The sequence below is a fragment of the Geotrypetes seraphini genome, chromosome 3 (assembly GCF_902459505.1).
Source record: "Geotrypetes seraphini chromosome 3, aGeoSer1.1, whole genome shotgun sequence".
Lineage (NCBI taxonomy): Eukaryota > Metazoa > Chordata > Amphibia > Gymnophiona > Dermophiidae > Geotrypetes > Geotrypetes seraphini.
Window position 1 is genome coordinate 113163205 of NC_047086.1, and position 21915 is coordinate 113185119.

Sequence of the window (21915 nt, forward strand, 5' to 3'; positions counted from 1 at the left end):
TCCCCCCAGTCCTCCTTACGGAAAGCTGGAAGGAAAAGAGACTGGTTCACATGAAAGGGGGATACTACCTTAGGAAGAAACGAAGGTACAGTTCTGACCGACACACCGGAATTCGAAATCCTCAAAAAAGGATCTCTACAAGACAACGCCTGTAACTCCGACACCCGCCTGGCGGAAGCCATAGCAACCAGAAAAACCGCTTTCAACGTCACATCCTTCAGAGTAGCATTTGGCAACGGCTCAAATGGAGGCTTTTGCAACCCCCCCAAGGACAACCTTAAGACTCCACTCCAGACAGATCTTTTTAACGGGAGACTGAATATGTTGTACCCCTTTGAGAAATCGAACGATATCTGGTTGCGACGCTAGGGAAGAACGAGTCACCCGGCCTCTATAGCAAGTAATAGCAGCTACTTGAACTTTCAGAGAATTATAAGCCAATCCCTTGGCGACTCCTTCTTGAAGAAAAGAAAGAATGGTAGAGAAGAAGCTTGGAAGGGCGACAGCCCCTGAGCAACACACCAAGAATCGAAAACCCGACAGACTCAAGCATACGAGGCAGAGGTAGATCTCTTGTTCGCCTGAAGAAGAATGGAAATAACCTGTTCTGAATATCCCCTACGTCACAGCCACAATCTTTCAAGAGCCAGGCTGTAAGACCAAAGTGAGATGGAATTCCATGCTGATCGGACCCTGAGTAAGCAAGTCCGGAGTCACCGAAAACGTCAACCGATCGCCCACTGACAGATGAATCAGATCTGCATACCACGGACGACGCGGCCAATCCGGAGCCACCAGGATCACTGTGCCGGAAAACTGAGCTATGCGATGCAACACACGACCTATCATCGTCCACGGAGGAAGCACATAAAGGAGACAACTCAGAGGCCAAGCAAGAGTCAACGCGTCTACTCCCTCTGATGTCTGCTCCCTGCGTCTTCTGAAGAATCGAGGATTTGCATTGTTCGACGAGGCCATGAGGTCTATGTCAAGGAGAACCCACCTTTGCACGATCCCATTCTCTGGCATCTAGAAGATGTCTGCTGAGGAAGTCCGCCTAAACATTGTCCTGACTCGCAATGAGTGTCGCGACAGCAGAGGAAGATGAAGTTCTGCCCATTGAAAGAGAAGCATGGCTTCGTTTGCCAGCTGAGGACTTCGGGTACCGCCCTGCCTGTTGATGTATACCACCGCTGTGACACTGTCCGAAAAGCCCCTCATCGGTAGGCCCCAAATCATGGGCAGGAACAATTGGAGCGCGAGCCAGGCCGCTCTCAATTCCAGAAGATTGATGGGCCACTGAGCATCCTCCAGAGACCAGACTCCCTGTGCTGAGGATTGAAGGCAGTGAGCCCCCCAACCCAACAGACTGGCATCCATTGTAACTATCGTCCATGCCGGAGTCGCCAGAGGCATGCCTTTGAACAGATTGCAACCGTTGAGCCACCAAGCCATGCTGCGCGATGCTGGAGGCGTCCATTGCAGATGACAAGTGTACTCCTGAGACACTGGGGACCACCGAGAGAGTAGTGATTGCTGCAGTGGCCTCATGTGAAAGTGCACCCAAGGCACCACTTCTAGCGTTGCCACCATGGAACCCACAACCTGCACATAATCCCACACTCTCGGTCTGGGCGACTGAAGAAGCAGGCAAACCTGAGACTGAGGCAAAACTTCTCCCCCAGGTCTTTGGGAAGAAACACTTTCCCCACCTTCGTGTCGAACACCCCCCTCAGATGTTCCGACTGGGACGGGATAAGAGAGCTCTTTGGAAAATTTATGACCCACCCTAAGGATTGAAGAGATATCACCCTTTGGGTCATCGACAACCTGTCCTGCATTGAAGACGCCCTGATCAACCAGTCGTCCAAGTAAGGATGTACCCAAATTCCTTCCAGGCGAAGGAACGCCGCCACCATAACCATGACCTTTGAGAACGTCCGAGGAGCCGTGGCTAGGCCAAACTGCAGGGCGCGAAACTGATAGTGCTGTCCCAGGATTGCAAAATGAAGAAATTTCTGATGCGGCGGCCAGATGGGAATGTGCAGGTAAGCTTCCTTGAGGTCGAGAGCCGCAAGGAATTCCCCCGGCCGAACAGATGCTATAACCGACCTCACTGTTTCCATCCGGAAATACCTGACACGAAGAGAGCGGTTGACCCTCTTAAGATCCAATACTGGCCTGACCGAACCCCCCTTTTTGAGCACAACAAAGTAAATGGAGTACCATCCCTGCCCCCATTCTGCCGGAGGAACCGGAATTATGGCCCCAATCTCCAAAAGAACCTGAAGAGTGCTCCGTACTGCCTCTCTCTTGGCAGCCCCTAAACAAGGGGAGACCAAGAATCTGTGATGGGAAAGGAAAATTCTAATTTGTAACCTTCTCGAATAACGTCCAAGACCCACTGATCGGACGTGATCTTGGCCCACTCCGCCAGAGAGGAAGACAGCCAATCCCCAATGGCTACGACGGAGGGAGCTGACCTCCCGTCATTGGGAAGGACGCAAGGCCGGGGTCCGGGCGGGCTGGGCAGCCTGGGGTTTCGGAGGATGAAAGGAAGACTTTTGTGGAAACCTAGGCCTAGTATTATAGGAAGACCCATAAGACGATGGAAAGGACGGTTTCCCAGGTCTATATCTTTTAACATCTCTGAAACGATTTCTGGCAGACAGACTTTAAAGGGGCTTTAGGCTTATCTTCCGGGAACCACTGAGTCTTGGTATCACCAAAATTCTTCACCAATTTATCCAAATCATCCCCAAATTACAAACGACCCTGAAAAGGAAGCCTCACGAGCCTAAGCTTGGAAGCTGCATCCGCCGCCCAGTGACGGAGCCACAAGGATCTTCAAGAAACAGAAAGTGACATCTGCTTCGCCGAAGCTCGAATAATATCATAGAGGGCATCCGTCACATAAGCAAGACTCGTTTTCATGTCAGGAAAGTCGGATGGAACAGCAATCCCCGTTGCCAGCATCGTATCCGCCATACCTTGCACCCATTGCAGACAAGCCCGTGCTGCATAGGAACTGCACACCGCCGCTTGCAAGGTAACCGCTGCGACATCAAAGGACAGCTTAAGCAAAGATTCAATCTTCCGATCCTGAATGTCTCTGAGCCCTACACCACTTTCAACCGGCAAAGTAGTCTTTTTAGTAACTGTAGCCACTAAAGCGTCCACCATGGGGTTCTTAAATTTGTCCAGCTCGTCCTGAGATACAGGATACAACTGGCGCATAGCCTTCGCCACCCGGAGACCAGCCTCAGGAGTGTCCCATTGAGCAGAAATAAGCTCATGCATCGCATCATGGACCGGGAATGCCTTTGCAGGCTTTTTCGTGACCGCCATCAAAGGATTATCCGATCCCATCGCTTGCGGATCCGGCTGAGAGATATGAAGGCCTTGCAGTGCTTTGAAAATAAAAGATGGCAATTCTTCTCTATGAAAAAGACGGAGCACTGTAGGATCATCCACCTCCCTAGACAGCGCATCTTCAAACTCCAAATCTGCCACTTTGCCGTCCTCCAGAGAGTCCGGAATATCCAGAGACTGATGGAGGGTCATCCCCGCCCATAGGCGCCACTCTTCACCTTTTTGCCACCAGAGACTCCAAAGGAGGCCCACTGACATGAGGCACAGGAAACTGGTCCAAATCACCCTCCCGATGTGGCGAAGGCTGAGAGGTCAGTAAATAAAAAGGCCTTATGCATCAGCATAATGAACTCCGGGGAAAACACCATCGGGATAGATTGTATCCCCTGCCCAGAAACCATCCCTGCAAAAGCAGGAGAAGAAGAAACACTGCTGACCACCGGCGCTGCTGCCGCCGTGCACTGAAGCAGAACGGCGGCATCCACAAATGCAGGAGAAACCGGCCCGAGTTCAATCGCGCGGGAAACTTCAGGCGCGATCTGCAGTTCTTCTCCCACGGCGTCGGCACAACCAAACAGAGGCCCGATGGTGTTTGCTGCTTCCCACAGCAGGAACACCGTTTAACTGCCTCTGATGCCATTATCCAAGAAACACCCCACCGAGTGATCCCAAACCGACAGCCAACGGGACAACATTGGGTGTCAGCAAAACTCGAACAAACAAACCGGCAGATCAATCCTCCTCTGCAAAGAGGTAAGAAAAAATGGTCTTACCCGATTCAACCTTTGCTAAAGCTGGTAGTTGCAGACAGGAACTGCCAGGACAAAAACGTCCAGCAACAGCACTCTGGTCCTTTTTTTTTTTTTAATTTGGTCAGGGAAAGAAGAAAAATACAGGACCAGGAAAAAAGCCTCAATCCACCGGAGAGGAGGGTGGAGCAGGGACCTGGGGGGGCCCAGGTGTAACTCCCAAAGTTGGCACCATTCAGCCAAACACCCCTATCTACCTGAAGAGATAAAATCTCAACAGAAGAGGAAATAACAATCCAGCCAGAATCCAGGAGCTAGTGGAAAAGCTACCATCACCTGCTGGGAGAAGGAGAATACTGAAGATATAGAGAGCGTGCCAACCAATGGGACCACCTATTATTCAGTTCTCTATCTCCACCTGCTGGTAGATGTGTATTATCCCACTAGTCTCTGGATTCATCTGCTGCTGTTGATAAGGAAATGTTTCCACTGTAGCAGGGACAAGGTAACTAAGGAGTCAGAAAAACAATTTGGTATATAAGCAAGGCAGACTGACTCTGTATGTTAGCACAACCCAAGAGCAGAACCTGCTATGCAAAAATATGGCTCAGAGAAATGTAACTCTAAAGAGGGAGTTACATTTCTCTGAGCCATATTTTTGCATAGCAGGTTCTGCTCTTGGGTTGTGCTAACATACAGAGTCAGTCTGCCTTGCTTATATACCAAGTTGATAAGGAAATGGCAATTTCAGACAGACATTGCAGAGGCTGGTCCATAAGGGGAAATCTCTTCAGCAAACACTCCTTTTTCCCCCCCAGCCGGTTCTGTTCCAGTTTCATGTTCCTGATGAAGGGATTTCTTCCAGAAATCGGGCTTGGTTGAACTAGAGACCATTTTTGTCTCCTTCAATCTTTATTGACTTCTGGCTCGTCCTAAAGCTAAGTTGGCTGTGGTTTTATTATGTATCTTGGGGATTAGGCTGGGGAGGACTCTGAGTGTTTTTGCCAGTTTTTCACTCTTTATAAAAGTTCACAGTTTGTGATTGATTTAATTATATTTATTTAGCATGTTTGATTTTGTACACATGGGGCTCTCTATGATGGTGTGCAGGCGGAGGTGATTCACCTTCGTCTTTGTATGTGTAAGCGCTGGAGTTGTCTCTCCCATCGCTAAAACCTCACACTGAGATTGCCCCTACCTCTAAATTATTTTCATATCATTTATTGTTTAGTGTTGTATGGTTTGGTTGGGGTGATTGGCTGACAATTACACTCATGGAGTCCTTTTGACATTTTTGCCTTTTTTGTATCTTTTTAAGCACCTTTTGGCAACCTTTTGAGGAGTTATTTGTGTTAATTGATAAATCTAAGCACTGCTTATCCGGCATAAACAAACAATGGTTTAAAGCAGGGGTGTCCAATGTCGGTCCTCGAGGGCTGCAATCCAGTCGGGTTTTCAGGATTTCCCCAATGAATATGCATGAGATCTATTAGCATACAATGAAAGCAGTGTATGCAAATAGACCTCATGTATATTCATTGGGGAAATCCTGAAAATCCGACTGGACTGCGGCCCTCGAGGACCGACATAAAAACACCCCTGGTTTAAAGATTTTGATTGGCTAATGGTCAAAGAAAATGGTATGTGGTGCTCATTGTGCATGAAATAATTTCTGCCCTTAAAAGGATAAAGACATGTTTGAAAAATCACAGGAATCAAAGCACGCTAAATAATCTCATGCTAAAAGGATAAAGACATGTTTGAGAAATCACAGGAATCAAAGCACGCTAAATAATCTCATGCTAAAAGGATAAAGACATGTTTGAGAAATCACAGGAATCAAAGCACGCTAAATAATCTCATGCTAAATGATCTCCTTAGAGGGTCCAGATCCTAGGGACTTTGATTAAGGGAAAGCTGAAGACAACTGGGCCCGTTGGATGACCATGTAATAAAGGGAGTGCTAAAGTAGGACAAAGCAATCGCCAACAAACTGAACACATTTTTTTGCCATCTGTATTTACCGAAGAGGAGCATACCAGAACCCATCAGGCTATATGCTGGAAACGAAGACGGGAAACTGACAGGGTTGACGGTCAGTCTAGAAGAGATATGCAGACAGATCGATAGGCTTAAGAGCGATAAATCCCCGGCATCCATCTGAGGATCATCAAGGAACTGAAAGGGACTATAGCTGAACTGCTTCAATTAATAGCCAATCTGTCGATCAAATCAGGAAATATTCCAGAAGACTAGAAGGTGGCGAATATTACGCCAATCTTCAAAAAATGATTTGAGGGGAGATCTGGGAAACTACGTACCGGTGAGTCTGACCTTGGTACCTGGAAAGATGGTAGAGGCACTGATAAAGTATCGCATCATTGATCACTTTGATGAACACGGGCTAATGAGGACCAGCCAGCACGGTTTCAGCAAAGGCAGATGTTGTTTGACGAACTTGCTGCACTTCTTCGAGGGAGTAAACAGGCAGATAGACAAGGGTGACCCAGTCGACATTGTATATCTGGATTTTCAGAAGGCGTTCGACAAGGTTCCAAATGAACGACTATTTTGGAAAATTGCGAGCCATGGAATCGAGGATGAAATACTCACATGGATTAAAAACTGGCCGGAGCATAGGAAACAAGCAGCCCTATGGGGTAAAGACCTAGATCAACTGATTTTGCCCACTACCTACGGAGAATTCAGGAAGCGCCTAAAAACATACCTGTTCCTGAAATACCTAAACAATTGACCCACTCTCCCAAACCTTCCCCCCCCTCCTCAGTCCACTTGAATTTCACAATACTGTGATACTTATAAACTGTTATCTTATCGTAATTATTCATTGTTATTTTCTAATACATGCGGCCCATTCCTAAAAGGGCCTCTCGGACATCACCCACCAAAATGTACATCTTAAACTCTTGCTCAGCAATTTGTATTTCTGTTTTCTTGCTTTCTTAAAATCTCTGCTCACTGTATCTCCTCTGAATATCTGCGTACTGTATTTCATTGAATGTCAAGCTCTCATGATTATTGTGATCCACACCAACACGGGTTCACCCAGGGCAGATCCTGCCAATCTAATCTGATTAGCTTTTTTGACTGGGTTACTAGACAACTGGACGCCGGAGAGTCACTGGACGTGGTATATTTGGACTTCAGTAAAGCATTTGATAGCGCCCCTCATCGAAGATTACTGAACAAGCTGAAATCGATAGGATTAGGAGACACTCTAACTACATGGGTTGGGGATTGGCTGAGCGGTAGACTTCAGAAGGTGGTGGTGAACGGTACCCCATCCGAAGCATCGGACGTGATCAGTGGAGTGCCGCAGGGCTCGGTCCTGGGCCCGATTCTATTTAACTTATTCAAAAGAGATATGACGCAAGGACTTGGAGGAAGGGTATCACTGTTTGCCAACGACGCCAAACTTTGCAACATAGTAGGCAAAAGCTTATTACCTGATAATATGACACACGACCTACTGTTGCTGGAACAATGGTCAACTACTTGGCAGCTAGGCTTCAATGCTAAAAAATACAAGATAATGCATCTGGGTAAGAGAAACCCGCGTAGAACTTATGTACTAAATGGTGAGACCTTGGTTAGGACCACGGCAGAACGCGACCTAGGGGTGATCATTAGTGAGGACATGAAGGTTGCCAATCATGTGGAGAAGGCTTCCTCCAGGGCAAGACAAATGATGGGGTGTATCCGCAAAGGTTTCGTCAGCAGGAGACCTGAAGTTATGATGCCGTTGTACAGAGCCATGGTGAGGCCTCACTTGGAGTACTGTGTTCAGTTTTGGAGACCACACTACCGAAAGGACGTGCTGAGGATCGAGTCGGTTCAGCGAACGGCCACCGGGATGGTCTTGGGGCTCAAGGATCTCACGTATGAAGAAAGATTTAAAAAACTGCGGCTGTACTCACTTGAGGAAAGAGAACGGGGAGATATGATTGAAACATATAAGTACATCACGGGACACATCGAGTCAGAAGTTGATATCTTCTGGCTCATGGGACCCTCGACCACCAGAGGGCATCCGCTGAAAATCAGGGGAGGGAAGTTTCATGGCGACTCCAGGAAGTACTTCTTCACCGAAAGAGTAGTGGATCATTGGAACAGACTCCCACTCCAGGTGATAAAGGCCAGCAGCGTGACGGATTTTAAGAGAAAATGGGATACTCACGTGGGATCTTTAAGGGAGTAAATTCAGGGGAGGGGATACTTGGAATGGGCAGACTTGGTGGGCTATAACCCTTTTCTGCTGCTTTTTTCTATGTTTCTATGTTTCTATGCTTCTATTGTATTTCCTCTGAATATCTGCTTATTGTATTCCACTGAATGTCCAGCTATCTTGATTGTAAACCGCCTAGAAGTCGCAAGATTGTGGCTGAATGTCCAGCTCTCATGATTATTGTATTGTATTTCCTCTGAATATCTGCTTATTGTATTCAGCTGAATGTCCAGCTATCTTGATTGTAAACCGCCTAGAAGTCGCAAGATTGTGGCGGTATAGAAAAATAAAGTTATTATTATTATTATTATAAAGTTATTATTAAATGGACAATACTCAGACTGGAAGAGCGTCACCAGTGGGGTGCCGCAGGGCTCGGTGCTTGGACCCGTGCTCTTCAACATTTTTATAAACGATCTGTACATTGGTACGACGAGTGAGGTGATTAAATTTGCGGACGATATGAAGTTATTCAGAGTAATGAAGACACAGGGGGATTGCGAAGATCTGCAACGTGACATAATCAAGCTCGAGAAATGGGCATCGACATGTTAAATGAGGTTCCACGTGGATAAGTGTAAAGTGATACATGTTAGTAACAAAAATTTAATGCATGAATACAGGATGGCTGGGGCGGTACTTGGAGAGACCTCCCAGGAAAGAGACTTGGGAGTTCTGATCGACAAGTCGATGAAGCTGTCCGTGCAATGTGCAGCGGCGGCAAAAAGGGCAAACACAATACTAGGAATGATTAAGAAGGGGATCATGAACAGATCGGAGAAAGTTATGTCGCTGTACCAGGCCATGGTGTGCCCTCACCTGTAGTACTGAGTCCAACACTGATCGCCGTACATGAAGAAAGACACGGTATTACTCGAAAGGGTCCAGAGAAGAGCGACTAAAATAGTTAAGGGGCTGGAGGAGTTGCCGTACAGTGAGAGATTGGAGAAATTGGGCCTCTTCTCCCTTGAAAAGAGGAGACTGAGAGGAGACATGATTGAAACATTCAAAATACTGAAGGGAATAGACTTAGAAGATAAAGACAGACTGTTCACACTCTCCAAGGTAGGGAGAACGAGAGGGCACTCTCTAAAAGTTGAAAGGAGATAGATTCCGTACAAACGTAAGAAAGTTCTTCTTCACCCAGAGATTGGTCGAGAGCTGGAACACTCTTCCGGAATCTGTTGTAGGAGAAAACACCCTCCAGGGTTTTCGAGACTAAGCTGGACAAGTTTTTGCTAAACTGGGACATACACAGGTGAGGCTGGACTCATTTTAGAGCACTGATCTTTGACCTGGGGGCCGCCACGTGAGCGGACTGCTGGGCACGATGGACCACTGGTCTGACCCAGCAGCGGCAATTCTTATGTTCACTCCCAAACCTCTGGCATGTGAAAAACAGAAGAAGGGGTGTAGGAGAAAAAAACCTGAGGGTAATGGGTGCCTGTTGAAAAGTATCGACGGTACAGTAGAAGGCACATGTGAAGAAAAATATCCAGTTGATCCTGCAATGCAAAAAAAGCAGAGGCTGGGTCTGAAGTGGCAAGAAAAGCTAACTTACAGGCTCTACACCCTTGTTAGTTCCCGCCATAGTGTGACAAAATGGTAGCAAAGCAATAGGAAAAAGAGCTACCTTAATAATAATAATAGTAACAACAGTTTATATACCACAGGACCGTGAAGTTCTATGCGGTTTACAATGATTAAGAATGTTACAAATTGAGTAAAACTAACAAAGTTAAAAACTAGTGATTGACTGCTCTAGAGATCAGTTATTGCTCGATACCCCATGGTGAAATCCAGAAGTTGTCACAGTGAGTGATGAATGATAAAGGTGCACCGAAGAAGTTGTTCTGTCAAAGGAAGCATGCACTCCCAGGACTCAACACAAGAATCTGGACCAAGACACCAGAAACACCAATCATGGGATCAATGGATTAGGTTGTTTCTTTTTTTCTTGCTAGTCATCTCACGGCCACAGACATAGAAGAAACTCTGGACGCAAACTCAAAATCATTGTAAGCAGACCAAAGTATGGACTGTGTCAGCTGTGCGCTGAAAATCTGTAGTGAAAAAATTATGGGGGAACCTAACTTACAGACTCTACACCAGTGGGCTCAAACTCACGGCTCACATGCGGCCCACCTGGTACTATTTTGAGGCCTTTGGTATGTTTATCATCACAAAAGTAAAATAAAACAGTTTCTTGATCATATGTCTCTTTAGATATAAATTACAATATTATTAAGACTTATAAACTATAAAGAGTTTTACCTCATGCAAAATTGTCATTTCTTTAATAAGACATTAACTATTTTTTCTGAGGCCTCCAGGTACCTACAAATCCAAAATGTGGCTCTGCAAAGGGTTTGAGTTTGAGACCACTGCTCTACACCCATGTTAGATTCCCCAGCATAGCCCTCTGAGAAGCAGAGGTAGTCAGACGTATGCTAGGTAAGGTAGTTCGATAAAAATAGGTAGAGGAATCTAACTTTACAGACTCTACATCCATGTTAAATTCCCCACCGTAGTAGAAGCAGCAGCAATGTCCAGAAAAGAGACTTCACAGCAGAAAATAGATAACTGGGTAGACAGTACTCCAATTGCCAATATGAAATTTTGGTAAATGCCAGTCCCAATGGTTATAGTGCTGCTTTTACAATATGATAGCAGTAATGAACAGTCAAACTGTAGGAAAAAAAAAAAGGGGGGGGAGGCAACTGATGACTTTCTTCGCCAATAGTAGATACAAGAAGAGGTGATGATCAAATCTGTCCATAGTATGACCCTCTCCCCTGTCAGCACTGAAGCATAGACCTTGGTATGGAGAATATAAGGTCTGGGTGGTGGATGCCTGGAATGCGCTCCCGAGTAATGTGGTGGAGAGTAAAACTGTGACTGAGTTCAAAGAAGCGTGGGATGAACACAGAGGATATAGAATCAGAAAATAATATTAAAAATTGAACTAAGGCCAGTACTGGGCAGACTTGCACGGTCTGTGTCTGTATATGGCCATTTGGTGGAGGATGGGCTGGGGAGGGCTTCAACGGCTGGGAGGGTGTAGATGGGCTGGAGTGGAGAAAAAGGAAGGTCTCTCAAATGAAGTTCTTGAAGGAGACCAGTTAGGTGAAGTTTGAAGAGCTGTAGAGAAAGCTGAGCTGAAGTTAAAGACTCATCAGAAAAACAGCAGGAATAAAACTGCAAGGTTGACAGGAGAGTTCGTGTCCATATAGCAAAAATAAAAATTCTCTGTAGATGTTGTCTCTCTAGGAGGAGTCTTCCAAGGAGATTGTGTTTCAGGAGAACCAGAAGTCTCTGTAATTGAATGAGAAATGCCCACATTGGAATCAAATCAAAGAGTAGTGTCATTAAAGATTGATGAAGAATGCTGCTTGGAGTGGTGTCGGCCCAATCACAAAGGCAAAACTTCTGCAGGGTTCTTGCACTTTCAGGACATGGAGAAGAAAACATGCTTCGAAGGAGGAATGACAATAATGGTGCATCAATAAGGCATCGATAGTATTGGATAGTCATGTCGTGTTCAAGCTGGCCCAGTACCAAAGCAGTCGATGTCAGGAAAAAAAGCTCAAGCTACTCTCGGAGAAAATCCACCAGTACCTTTGGCTATTTTGCCGGTACCCTCGGTACCAGTAGCTCTTTCTGAAGAGAGTGATGATGCAACTCTTAATGGAAAAGGCAGAAGCCACGAGAGGAATGGTCGCGTGGTCGGCCACAATGACCTGCGACACTGTAAAAACTGGTGGCTCGTGGGACCTTAGGCTTCTCTGCCAAAACCATTAATGTCATGGCTCGCCTCGAAGAGGGTGACTTGAATAAGATGCAACCCTTGATGGAAGATAGGCGAGCCGCAAGAATGGCCACTGTAAGGTTGGCATGAATGGACTTGATGCCATAATGATCTGCAACACCGTTGAAACTTCTCTGACACCGATATCGATGTAGACGTCTTTGATGTCTTATCGACAACCGATTGAAACAGTGCCCATGGCACCTGCCACACTTATCAAAAATCCTGTCTCAGTCAAAATTAAATCCAAGGCTGAGGCAAGCGAAGAGGCCCGCCGACCAAACGCCCGCGAGGGAAAAATGAGACAAGAAAATAAACTCACCTTTTTTCATTTTTTTTTTTTTTTTTTTTTACAAAAAGGAAAACAAGAAAGTAAATTAAAAAAATTAAAATTAAAATAAATATGCGCAAGTGGAAAGGCAAAAACAAAGAAACGTTTGAAAACATGACTTCTTAGCTCCGCGGAAAACTTAGAACTAAGGAGCTGCATACCTATGTCGGGCGGGAAGGCACTCGCGGTGCGGTGTAGTCAGTCATGAACTTTCTAAAGTTCTTAAAGTGCCGGTGCACTTGTGCAGCTGTCCGTACCAGGGCTCCATGGATGATGTCACAACATGTGAGAATATGCTGCCTGCTTGTCCTGGGATAAAACAAATTATACTTTTATCTAGTATCCCAAACCCAGAAATGCCAATGTATAAAGAATAGATTGTAATATAAAGAAAAATCATCCCCCTCCTTTTACAAAACCATTAGCATAGATTTTAGCACCAGCTGTGGCAGTTAACAGCTCAAATGAGTGTCAGAGCTGCTGCCACCACGGCCAGCGCTAAAAAATGCACTAGTTTTGAAGAAAAAAAAAAAAAAAGGGGGATATGAATTTAGTCTAGTTAAAAACTTGTTATGATTTCCAAAAATTAAACAAAAAAGCGATGGGGCAGGCAAGAGTATCACAGTCTTTCAGTGCCATTTGAAAACTATTGCGTGTTTGTGCACCAATTCAATTGGTTTGAAACTACTTACCCTGGTGCCTTCCTCTGATATGCTCAAAATCTCAGCCACAGACCATCCATCCTCCTCTGGTAACCTAATCACACACTTGCTGCCAACAGTAAATCCTGCTAGAGTGAAGGTGGTCCCAGCTGTGTCTATAGAAATTGAAATATCACTATATATAAGAGCAAAGCCACTCAAACTGGACTGTACTTTCATAGTACAAATAATGTAAAAATGTACAATTCATTTCTTAAATCAATTCAACATCTAGATGTAGCTAGTTCACTGCATTTGATGAGATCTTCATAGCCCTGTTTAATTTTAGGGTATATTAGGTAGAAACACAACCAAACCTGCAGCTATTACCTATTCCTCCACTGCTATATGAGAAGTGAGGTAACTTACCCTACACAGAGACCAAGGTAAAATGTCAATGCTCAGCCAACACAAGTAGTGGGTTACAGAGCATAATGAAATGTAAAGAGAGGGGAATGGGTAAACAGGAATGTGACAGTACTAAAGGCTGAATCTAAGCCGTACCAAAGGGGATCTAACACAACTAAGAGGTAGAGAACAGGAAAGGATATAATTCAGGAAAATCATGGAAGAAAGAATATCAGAAGCAAGACAAAGCCAGCAAGGGTTCGGTAGATCATACAAGACATAAGGACACAAGACATTTTAGAAATGAAAACCATAGTAAAAAAATAAGTCTGTTAAAATGCTCAGTTATACGGTCATTGCTGAAGACATCACTACTAGATCCAGTGGAAGTAGGTAGCCATTGGCCAGCATCCAACCTCTATTTCCTCTTGAAGGTGGCGATATGGGGAACAATCAGACCATTTTCTTAGTCAGGTATAGTACTGAGCAAGTTCATCAGCATCAAGACTGCACATGTCTCCATTATGGATGTTGTGGGTTGGACAGTAGATAAAAGTAAAGGAATGTTACTCATTCACCTCAATTTATTGATGGCCTTTGACACTATCTATCATGAAATGTTTAGAGAGTGATTGAAGTGGGTGACTCAGTGCTGCAGTAGTTCTTTTTTGGAAGAGATTGTAGCAGATTGTTAGGATTTTCAGAGGGATGGGAAATGAACTGCAAAAAAGCACAGTTACTTACCATAACAGGTGCTATCCAGGGACAGCAGGCAGCTATTCTCACATATGGGTAACGTCATCGACGGAGCCCGGAGGCGGATGCCTCACAAGCAGACTTGCTTGAAGAAACTCGAAGTTTCGAGTCGCCCACACCGCACATGCGCAAGTGCCTTCCGCCCAGCACAGGGCGCTTCTCCTCAGTTCAGATAGCTAGCAGAGAAGCCAACCAGGGGAGGTGGGTGGGTTGTGAGAATAGCTGCCTGCTGTCCCTGGATAACACCTGTTACGGTAAGTAACTGTGCTTTATCCCAGGACAAGCAGGCAGCTATTCTCACATATGGGTTACCTCCAAGCTAACCAGAATGGGATGGTGGGAGTGTTGGCAATTTAGGAGAATAAATTTTGTAATACTGTTTGACCAAACTGTCCATCCCGTCTGGAGAAAGTATCCAGACAATAGTGAGAAGTGAAGGTATGAACCGAGGATCATGTAGCAGCTCTACAAATTTCCTCAATAGGTGTAGATCTGAGGAAAGCTACTGAAGCTGCCATTGCTCTGATTTTATGGGCTGTGACTTTACTATGAAGAGGTAATCCAGCCTGGACATAGCAGAATGAGATACAAGCTGCCATCCAGTTAGAGATGGTACGCTTAGAAATAGGATGTCCCAACTTATTTGGATCAGAGACAAAAAGTTGAGGAGCAGTTCTGTGTGGTTTGGTGCGTTCCAAGTAGGAGGCCAAAGCACGTTTACAGTCCAGAGTATGAAGAGCTGATTCTCCAGGGTGAGAATGAGACTTTGGAAAAAACACTGGAAGTACAATGGATTGGTTGAGATGAAATTCTGAGATCACTTTAGGTAGGAATTTCAGATGAGTTCGAAGAACCACCTTGTCATGATGGAACACAGTGAATGGTGGGTCAGTAACTAAAGCTTGCAGCTCACTGACTCATCGAGCAGAAGTGAGGGCAATGAGAAACACCACTTTCCAAGCGAGATACTTCAGATGAGCCTTATCAATTGGTTCAAATGGAGACTTCATGAGTTGAGTAAGGACAACATTGAGGTCCCAAACCACAGGAGGCGGTTTGAGAGGAGGTTTGACATTGAAAAGTCCTTTCATGAATCTGGAAACCACTGGATGAGCAGAGAGGGGTTTCCCTTCAATAGGCTGATGAAAAGCCGCAATTGCACCGAGATGGACTCGTATAGATGTAGACTTGAGGCCAGAATTGGATAAGTGCAAAAGATAGTCCAAAACAGAAGATAAGAGGAATGCTGAGGCTCCTTATGATGAGAAAAACACCATTTAGAAAATCTAGTCCATTTTTGGTGATAGCATTGTCTAGTTGTAAGCTTTCTAGTAGCTTCTAAAATGTCTCTTACAGATTTAGAAAACTGAAGAGGGGTTATGTTGAGAGGTATCAGGCTGTCAGGTGTAGAGACTGCAGGTTGGGATGAAGCAGAGATCCTTGACTCTGTGTAAGCAGAGAAGGAAAAACTGGTAGAAGGTATGGCTCCCTACTGCTGAGTTGAAGTAGAAGGGAGTACCAGGGTTGTCTCGGCCACCGATGAGCGATTATAATCATGGTGGCATGATTGTTCTTCAATTTGACCAGAGTCTTGAGAATGAGAGGGAATGGAGGAAATGCGTAGAGGAAAAGATTCGTCCATTCCAGAAGAAAAGCATCTGCCTCGAGGCGGTGAGGAGAGTATATCCTGGAGCAGAACTGAGGCAGTTTGTAGTTGTGGGGAGCTGCAAAGAGGTCTATCTGTGGTATACCCCACTGTGAAAAAATGTGACGAAGAAGCGAGGAATTGAGAGTCCATTCGTGAGGTTGCAGTAGACGACTCAAATTGTCCGCCAAGCAATTCTTTGCCCCTTGAATGTAGACAGCTTTGAGGAAGGTGTTGTGGCGGATTGCCCAGTCCCAAACCTTCAGAGCTTCTTGACAAAGGGAGGCAGACCCTGTCCCTCCTTGTTTATTGACATAATACATGGCGACTTGGTTGTCCATTCGAAAGAGGACTACTGTGTCGTGAAGTAGATGTTGAAAAGCATGGAGAGCTTTGAGGATCGCTCTGAGTTCCAACTGATTGATATGACACTGATGATCCGTACTAGTCCAGAGGCCTTGAGTACGGAGACCATCGAGATGAGCGCCCCAAGCATAGGTCGAAGAGTCTGTCGTGAAGACCTTCTGATGAGGGGGCGTTTGAAAAAGCAAGCCTCTGGAAAGATTGGAAGAGAGCATCCACCAACGGAGAGACTTCTTCAATGAAGGAGTGACTGAAATGTGTCGAGTGAGGAGGGTCGCAAACTTGGGTCCATTGAGATGCCAGTGTCTACTGAGGAATTCTGAGGTAAAGTATGGCAAAAGGAGTCACGTGTACTGTGGAGGCCATGTGACCCAGAAGTACCATCATGTGTCTCGCTGAGATGGAAGAGCGGGAAGACACTGTGTGACAGAGTTGAAGAAGAGCTTCCAGACGTTGTTGTGGAAGGAATGCTCTGACTTGGACAGTGTCCAGAACAGCTCCAATGAATTATAGATTCTGAGAGGGCTGAAGTTGAGATTTGGGAAAGTTGATTTCGAATCCCAAACTTTGTAGGAACCAGGTAGTCCGTTGGGTCGCTACAATAACCCCTTGAGATGTGGAATCTTTGATGAGCCAGTCGTCGAGGTAGGGAAATACCTGAAGACCATGATTCCTTAGAGCTGCTGCTACCACTATCAGGCACTTGGTGAACCCTTCGGGAGACGAGGCCAGACCGAAGGGTAGTACTCTGTATTGATAGTGCAGATTCCCCACCCGAAATATGAGGTATTGATGGAAGGCCAGATGAATGGGAATATGAGTGTAGGCCTCCTTGAGATCCAGAGAGCATAACTAGTCGTTCTGCTCGAGAAGGGGATAAAGGGACAACATTCAAAACTTTTCTTTGACTAGAAATTTGTTGAGAGCCCTGAGATCCAGAATGGGTCGCAGTTGCCCATCTTCTTCGGAACAAGGAAGTAATGGGAGTAAAACCCCCTGTTCTGCTGTTCCAAGGGAATGGCATGGAGACGAAGCAGAGCTTGAGCTTCCTGAAGAAGGGCAGTCTGGGATGGATTGGAAGGATACTCTCTTGGAGGAAACTCTGATGGAACCTGAGTGAAATGAAGAGAGTATCCTTCCCTGATGATGGTAAGCACCCAGAGGTTGGATGAAATTATCGTCCATCGGTTGTAAAAATGATGGAGACGACCTCCTATAGGGGGAAAAAGAGACAGAGACAGAACGGTGGAGGTTATGCTCTGTTGTAAACAGTCAAAAAGGCTGAGAAGCCTTAGGTGCAGCAGAAGGTTGGGGTTTCTGTTGCTTCTGAGGTTGTTGTTTTTTCAGAGGCGGCCGAGTATAAGGAGCCGGCTTTGGAGCAAAACGCCTTTGATAGATAACAGCAGGGTGTGCAGGCTTGACAGGAGCTGGCTTTGGTTTAGGTCTGACTATAGAAGCAAATGATTTTTCATGGTCAGATAATTTCTTGGTGGCTGCCTCGATGGATTCATCAAAGAGGTCGTTGCCCTGACAAGGAATGTTAGCTAAGCGGTCTTGGAGGTTAGAGTCAATGGTACGAAGCCAGGCAAGACGACGCATAGCTACAGAGCAAACAGCTACTCGGGCAGATAACTCGAAGGCATCATAAGATGATTGGAGGAGATGCAGACATAATTGAGAGAAAGAAGCAATGACTTCTTGAAACTCAAAATGCATTTGGTTATCCAAATAAGCCAAAAACTTTGGTAGAAGAGAAAGAAGAAATTCAAACTAAGTGATGAAATAAAAATTATAATTGAGGTCTTTAGAGGACATCATAGCATTCTGGTAGATGCAACGTCTAAATTTGTCCATAGTTTTCCCCTCCCTTCCAGGAGGAACTGTGGCATAGACCTTGGAAGGATGGGATCTCTTCAAGGAGGATTCAATAAGCAGGGATTGATGAGATAACTGTGAGTTGTCAAACCCTTTGCGATGCACAGTTTTATACCTAGAGTCCAACTTTCCTGGAACAGCTGGTATGGAAAAAGGTGTTTCCATGCATCGAGCAAAAGTCTGATTCAAAAGCTTATGAAGTGGAAGCTTAAGACACTCTGCTAGAGGTTGAGGAAGATGCATGACTTCTAGATACTTCTTAGAATATTTGGAGCCAGTATCCAATTGAACATCCAACTCTTGTACAGCCATCTGTCGCAGGAAAGACGAGAAAGATAGCTGATCTGCCAATGCTTTGCCTCGAGAAGGACTCGAGGACATCGAGGCAGCCTTTGTCGAAGAAGCAGCTTCGGCATGGAAAAAGATATCAAAAGGAACCTGGTGACTTGGACGAGGCAATCGAGACCGGAACATCCTTGAGGTCGGCATCAGAGACCTTGAATGAGGAGTCGGTGGTCTGGTCGAGGTTGGAGGTAGATCGAGGCTTTGAGGAAGATGGTCTGTCCTGAGAAGAAGAACGATGCCTGGAAGGATGCCTCGATGAAGGCCTCGAATAGTGGTGAGAACTGTGTCTGGAACCAGATCTCGAGGATCGAGGAGATTTCGCCTCGGAGACGTAAGCAGCCGATGCCGATGTATGAATAGGGCTAGAGGCTGTAGATCGAAGCTCCAGAGGCTTGGTGGAGGAATCTCGATGCACTCTCAAAGACTCTGCTCCTTGTTTAGAGTGTGAGGATTCTCGTCGAGGCACTCGCAAAGAATCTGCTCCTTGCTTTTCGTGCTTGGATGGCAGACCAGACACTCGCAGAGACTCTGCTCCCTGCAAAGAGTGTGGAAGCTCAGACTGGGGCAAAGGAAGCGGCTCAACCTTGCGGGAGTCTGCTGAATGCACAGGCTGGATAAGAGGAAGCAGTTTAGGTCCCATGTTAGTAAGGAACTGAATAAACTGCTTCTCTAACATGGTCTGGAAAGAAGCCGGCAAAGATGGATCCGCGCCTGAAACTGGACCACCTGCTTTGGCTGGAGGTTCTTTCAAGGTGGTGCGAGTGTGTTTCGACTTAGAAGTCTTGGACACTTTTAATCACCACCGGTGACGGCTGAGCTATCTGATCTGAGGAAACAGGGGAAGATACAGCAGATGACGTCGAAGCAAGAGCCGCTGCAAACAATGAAGGTCTGATGAGGCTCGAGGTGGAAGCAGTAGGCGCAGAAGGAGCCTCGATGGAAGTCGAGGCCGAAAACGCTTTCGAAGTCGAGGGATCAGTAGGAGACTCCATCTCAAAAAGTTTGTCCACCAGAATGCAAGGACGCTTGAAAGCACGAGGCTGAAGTGTTTGGCAAGGCAGGCACGACCTAGGATGATGTTTCGGCCTAAGGCACTTGAGGCAGCGTCTGTGAGAGAGATCACACGATGACACTTGCTACACCTCTTAAAGCCTGTAGCAGGCCGGGACATAGATGAAAAAATAGCCACCGCAAAGTCGAAGCCCTAGGGCTGCGGGAAAACGAACGGAAGAAGAAAAAATATATATACAGTATATATTTGTTTGAACTAAAATAAAAGAAATAAAATAAAACAGCGATTCATGAAGAAAAAAACACAAACCGTGATTGAGAAAAGTGAACGAAGTTAAACGCAGAGTCAAAGACAGACTTCTTGGCTCCTCGGAAAACTGAGAACTGAGGAGATGTGCCCTGTGCTGGGCGGGAAGACACTCGCGCATGCGCTGTGTGGGCGACTCGAAACTTCGAGTTTCTTCAAGCAAGTCTGCTTGTGAGGCGTCCGCATCCGGGCTCCGTCGATGACGTCATCCATGTGTGAGAATACCTGCCTGCTTGTCCTGGGATAAATAGTATTACTGTAGTTTAATAATAATAATAACTTTATTTTATATACCGCAGTACCACAAACAGTTCAGAGCGGTTTACAGTGTAAGAGACTGTACATTTACAGCAAAGATACAAAGAGGATTGTACATATTCAGTAAAGGTGTTTATACAGCGAAGAACAATGTAGATTTACCATGCAGGAGACTGTACATATACAGCAGAGATATATATATATAGTGGAGAGGCAGTGCGAGAGGCTTATAAAGAACAAAGCAGTGTACAAAACCAATGCAGGGTGGTGAATGTCAAGAAGACAACCAGTATCAATTACAGGTTTTGAAGTATTTGATTATTTGGTGATGAGGGGGGTTCAAGAAATTTGTCGTAGAGGAAAGATTTGAGAGATTTCCTGAAGGATGAGTAAGATGGGACAGATGAGATGAGGGTGATCAGGCAGTTTGTCCATCTGCCAGCTTGGTATGAGAGAGTTCTATTGAGGAATCTTTTGTAGGTGCATCCCTTTGGGGAAGGGTAGGTAAACAGGTTGGCATTACGCGTGCGAGTGGTTCCAGGGAACACGAAGTGGTGAGACAGATATATCGGGGACAAGCCAGTTAAGGTTTTGAAGCAGAGGCAGGCGAATTTGAAGATGACTCTCGCTTCTATTGGCAACCAGTGCAGTTTTCTATAGTAAGGGGTGATATGGTCTGACTTTTTGAGGCCACAGATTAGGCAGACCGCGGTGTTTTGGATAAGTCTCAGTCGTTTGATGGTTTTCTTGTAGGAGCCCATATAAATTATATTACAGTAATCCAGTGTGTTTAGGATTAGGGATTGGACCAGCAGTCTGAAGGAGGGGAAGTCGAAGTAATGTTTGATGGTACGGAGTTTCCAGAGGGTATAAAAGCATTTTTTGACCTGGGCTTTGGTGTGGTCTTCAAAGGTCAGGCAGCGGTCTAGGATGACTCCAAGGATTTTGATGGTGGGGTTAATAGGGTAAGTTAGGCCGTTGAGTTGTAAGGTGGTGTTCGTTAATTTGTGGTTGGGACTTGCTAGGAAGAGTTTAGTCTTTTCTGGATTTAGTTTCAGTTTGGACTGAGTGGTCCAGTGTTCGACCATGGTAAGTACTGATGAGATGTGTTGCTCTGTTTCTTATGAGAATGAGTAGATGGGAATGACAATTGTGATGTCATCTGCGTAGATGTAGGATTTCAACTTTCGGTCAGATAACATGTGTCCCAATGAAGTCATGTAGATATTGAATAGGGAAGGTGATAGGGGGGAGCCTTGTGGAACTCCACAGGGGTTGGAACAGGTGTGGGAGTAGGTTCCCTCGTTGTGTACTTGGTAGGTGCGGTTTTTTAAGAAGCCTGTGAGCCAGGTTAGTACCTGTCCCGAAATGACTATGGAATCGAGGTAGCTGAGCAGAATGTCATGGTCTACCAGGTCAAAGGCACTACTGAGGTCAAACTGGAGTATTAGGGCACTGTTTCCCTGTGAGAATAGTTGGAGGAGGTAGTCGGTTAGAGATGCTAGGACGGTTTCCGTGCTGTAGTTAGTGCGGAATCCAGACTGGGAGTCATGAAGGATGTTAAATTTTTCGAGGTAAGACATGAGGTCCTGGTTTACAAGACCTTCCATAATCTTGAGGAATAAGGGTATGTTGGCAATGGGTCTGTAGTTGGTGGTTGTGGAGAGTTGTTCTTTGGGGTTTTTGATGGTTGGAGATATGAGGATGTGGCCAAGTTCCAGCGGGAAGTAGCCAGTGGACAGGCAGAGGGTAATCCAGTTGAAGAGCTCCACTTTGAAGGGGGGGGCTATTTTCATGATG

At 45.7% G+C, this 21915-nt stretch overlaps 1 protein-coding gene across 3 annotated transcripts in view; it reads right to left on the reverse strand.

The window, feature by feature from the left end:
- Positions 1 to 21915, reverse strand: part of TDRD6 (tudor domain containing 6) — a 227225-nt gene that overhangs the window by 163438 nt on the left and 41872 nt on the right. For all 3 annotated transcript variants that reach the window (XM_033939484.1, XM_033939485.1, XM_033939483.1), the window contains exon 2: positions 13199 to 13323. In XM_033939484.1, coding sequence (XP_033795375.1) covers positions 13199 to 13323 — 125 coding nt within the window. The remainder of the gene's footprint in view (positions 1 to 13198; positions 13324 to 21915) is intronic.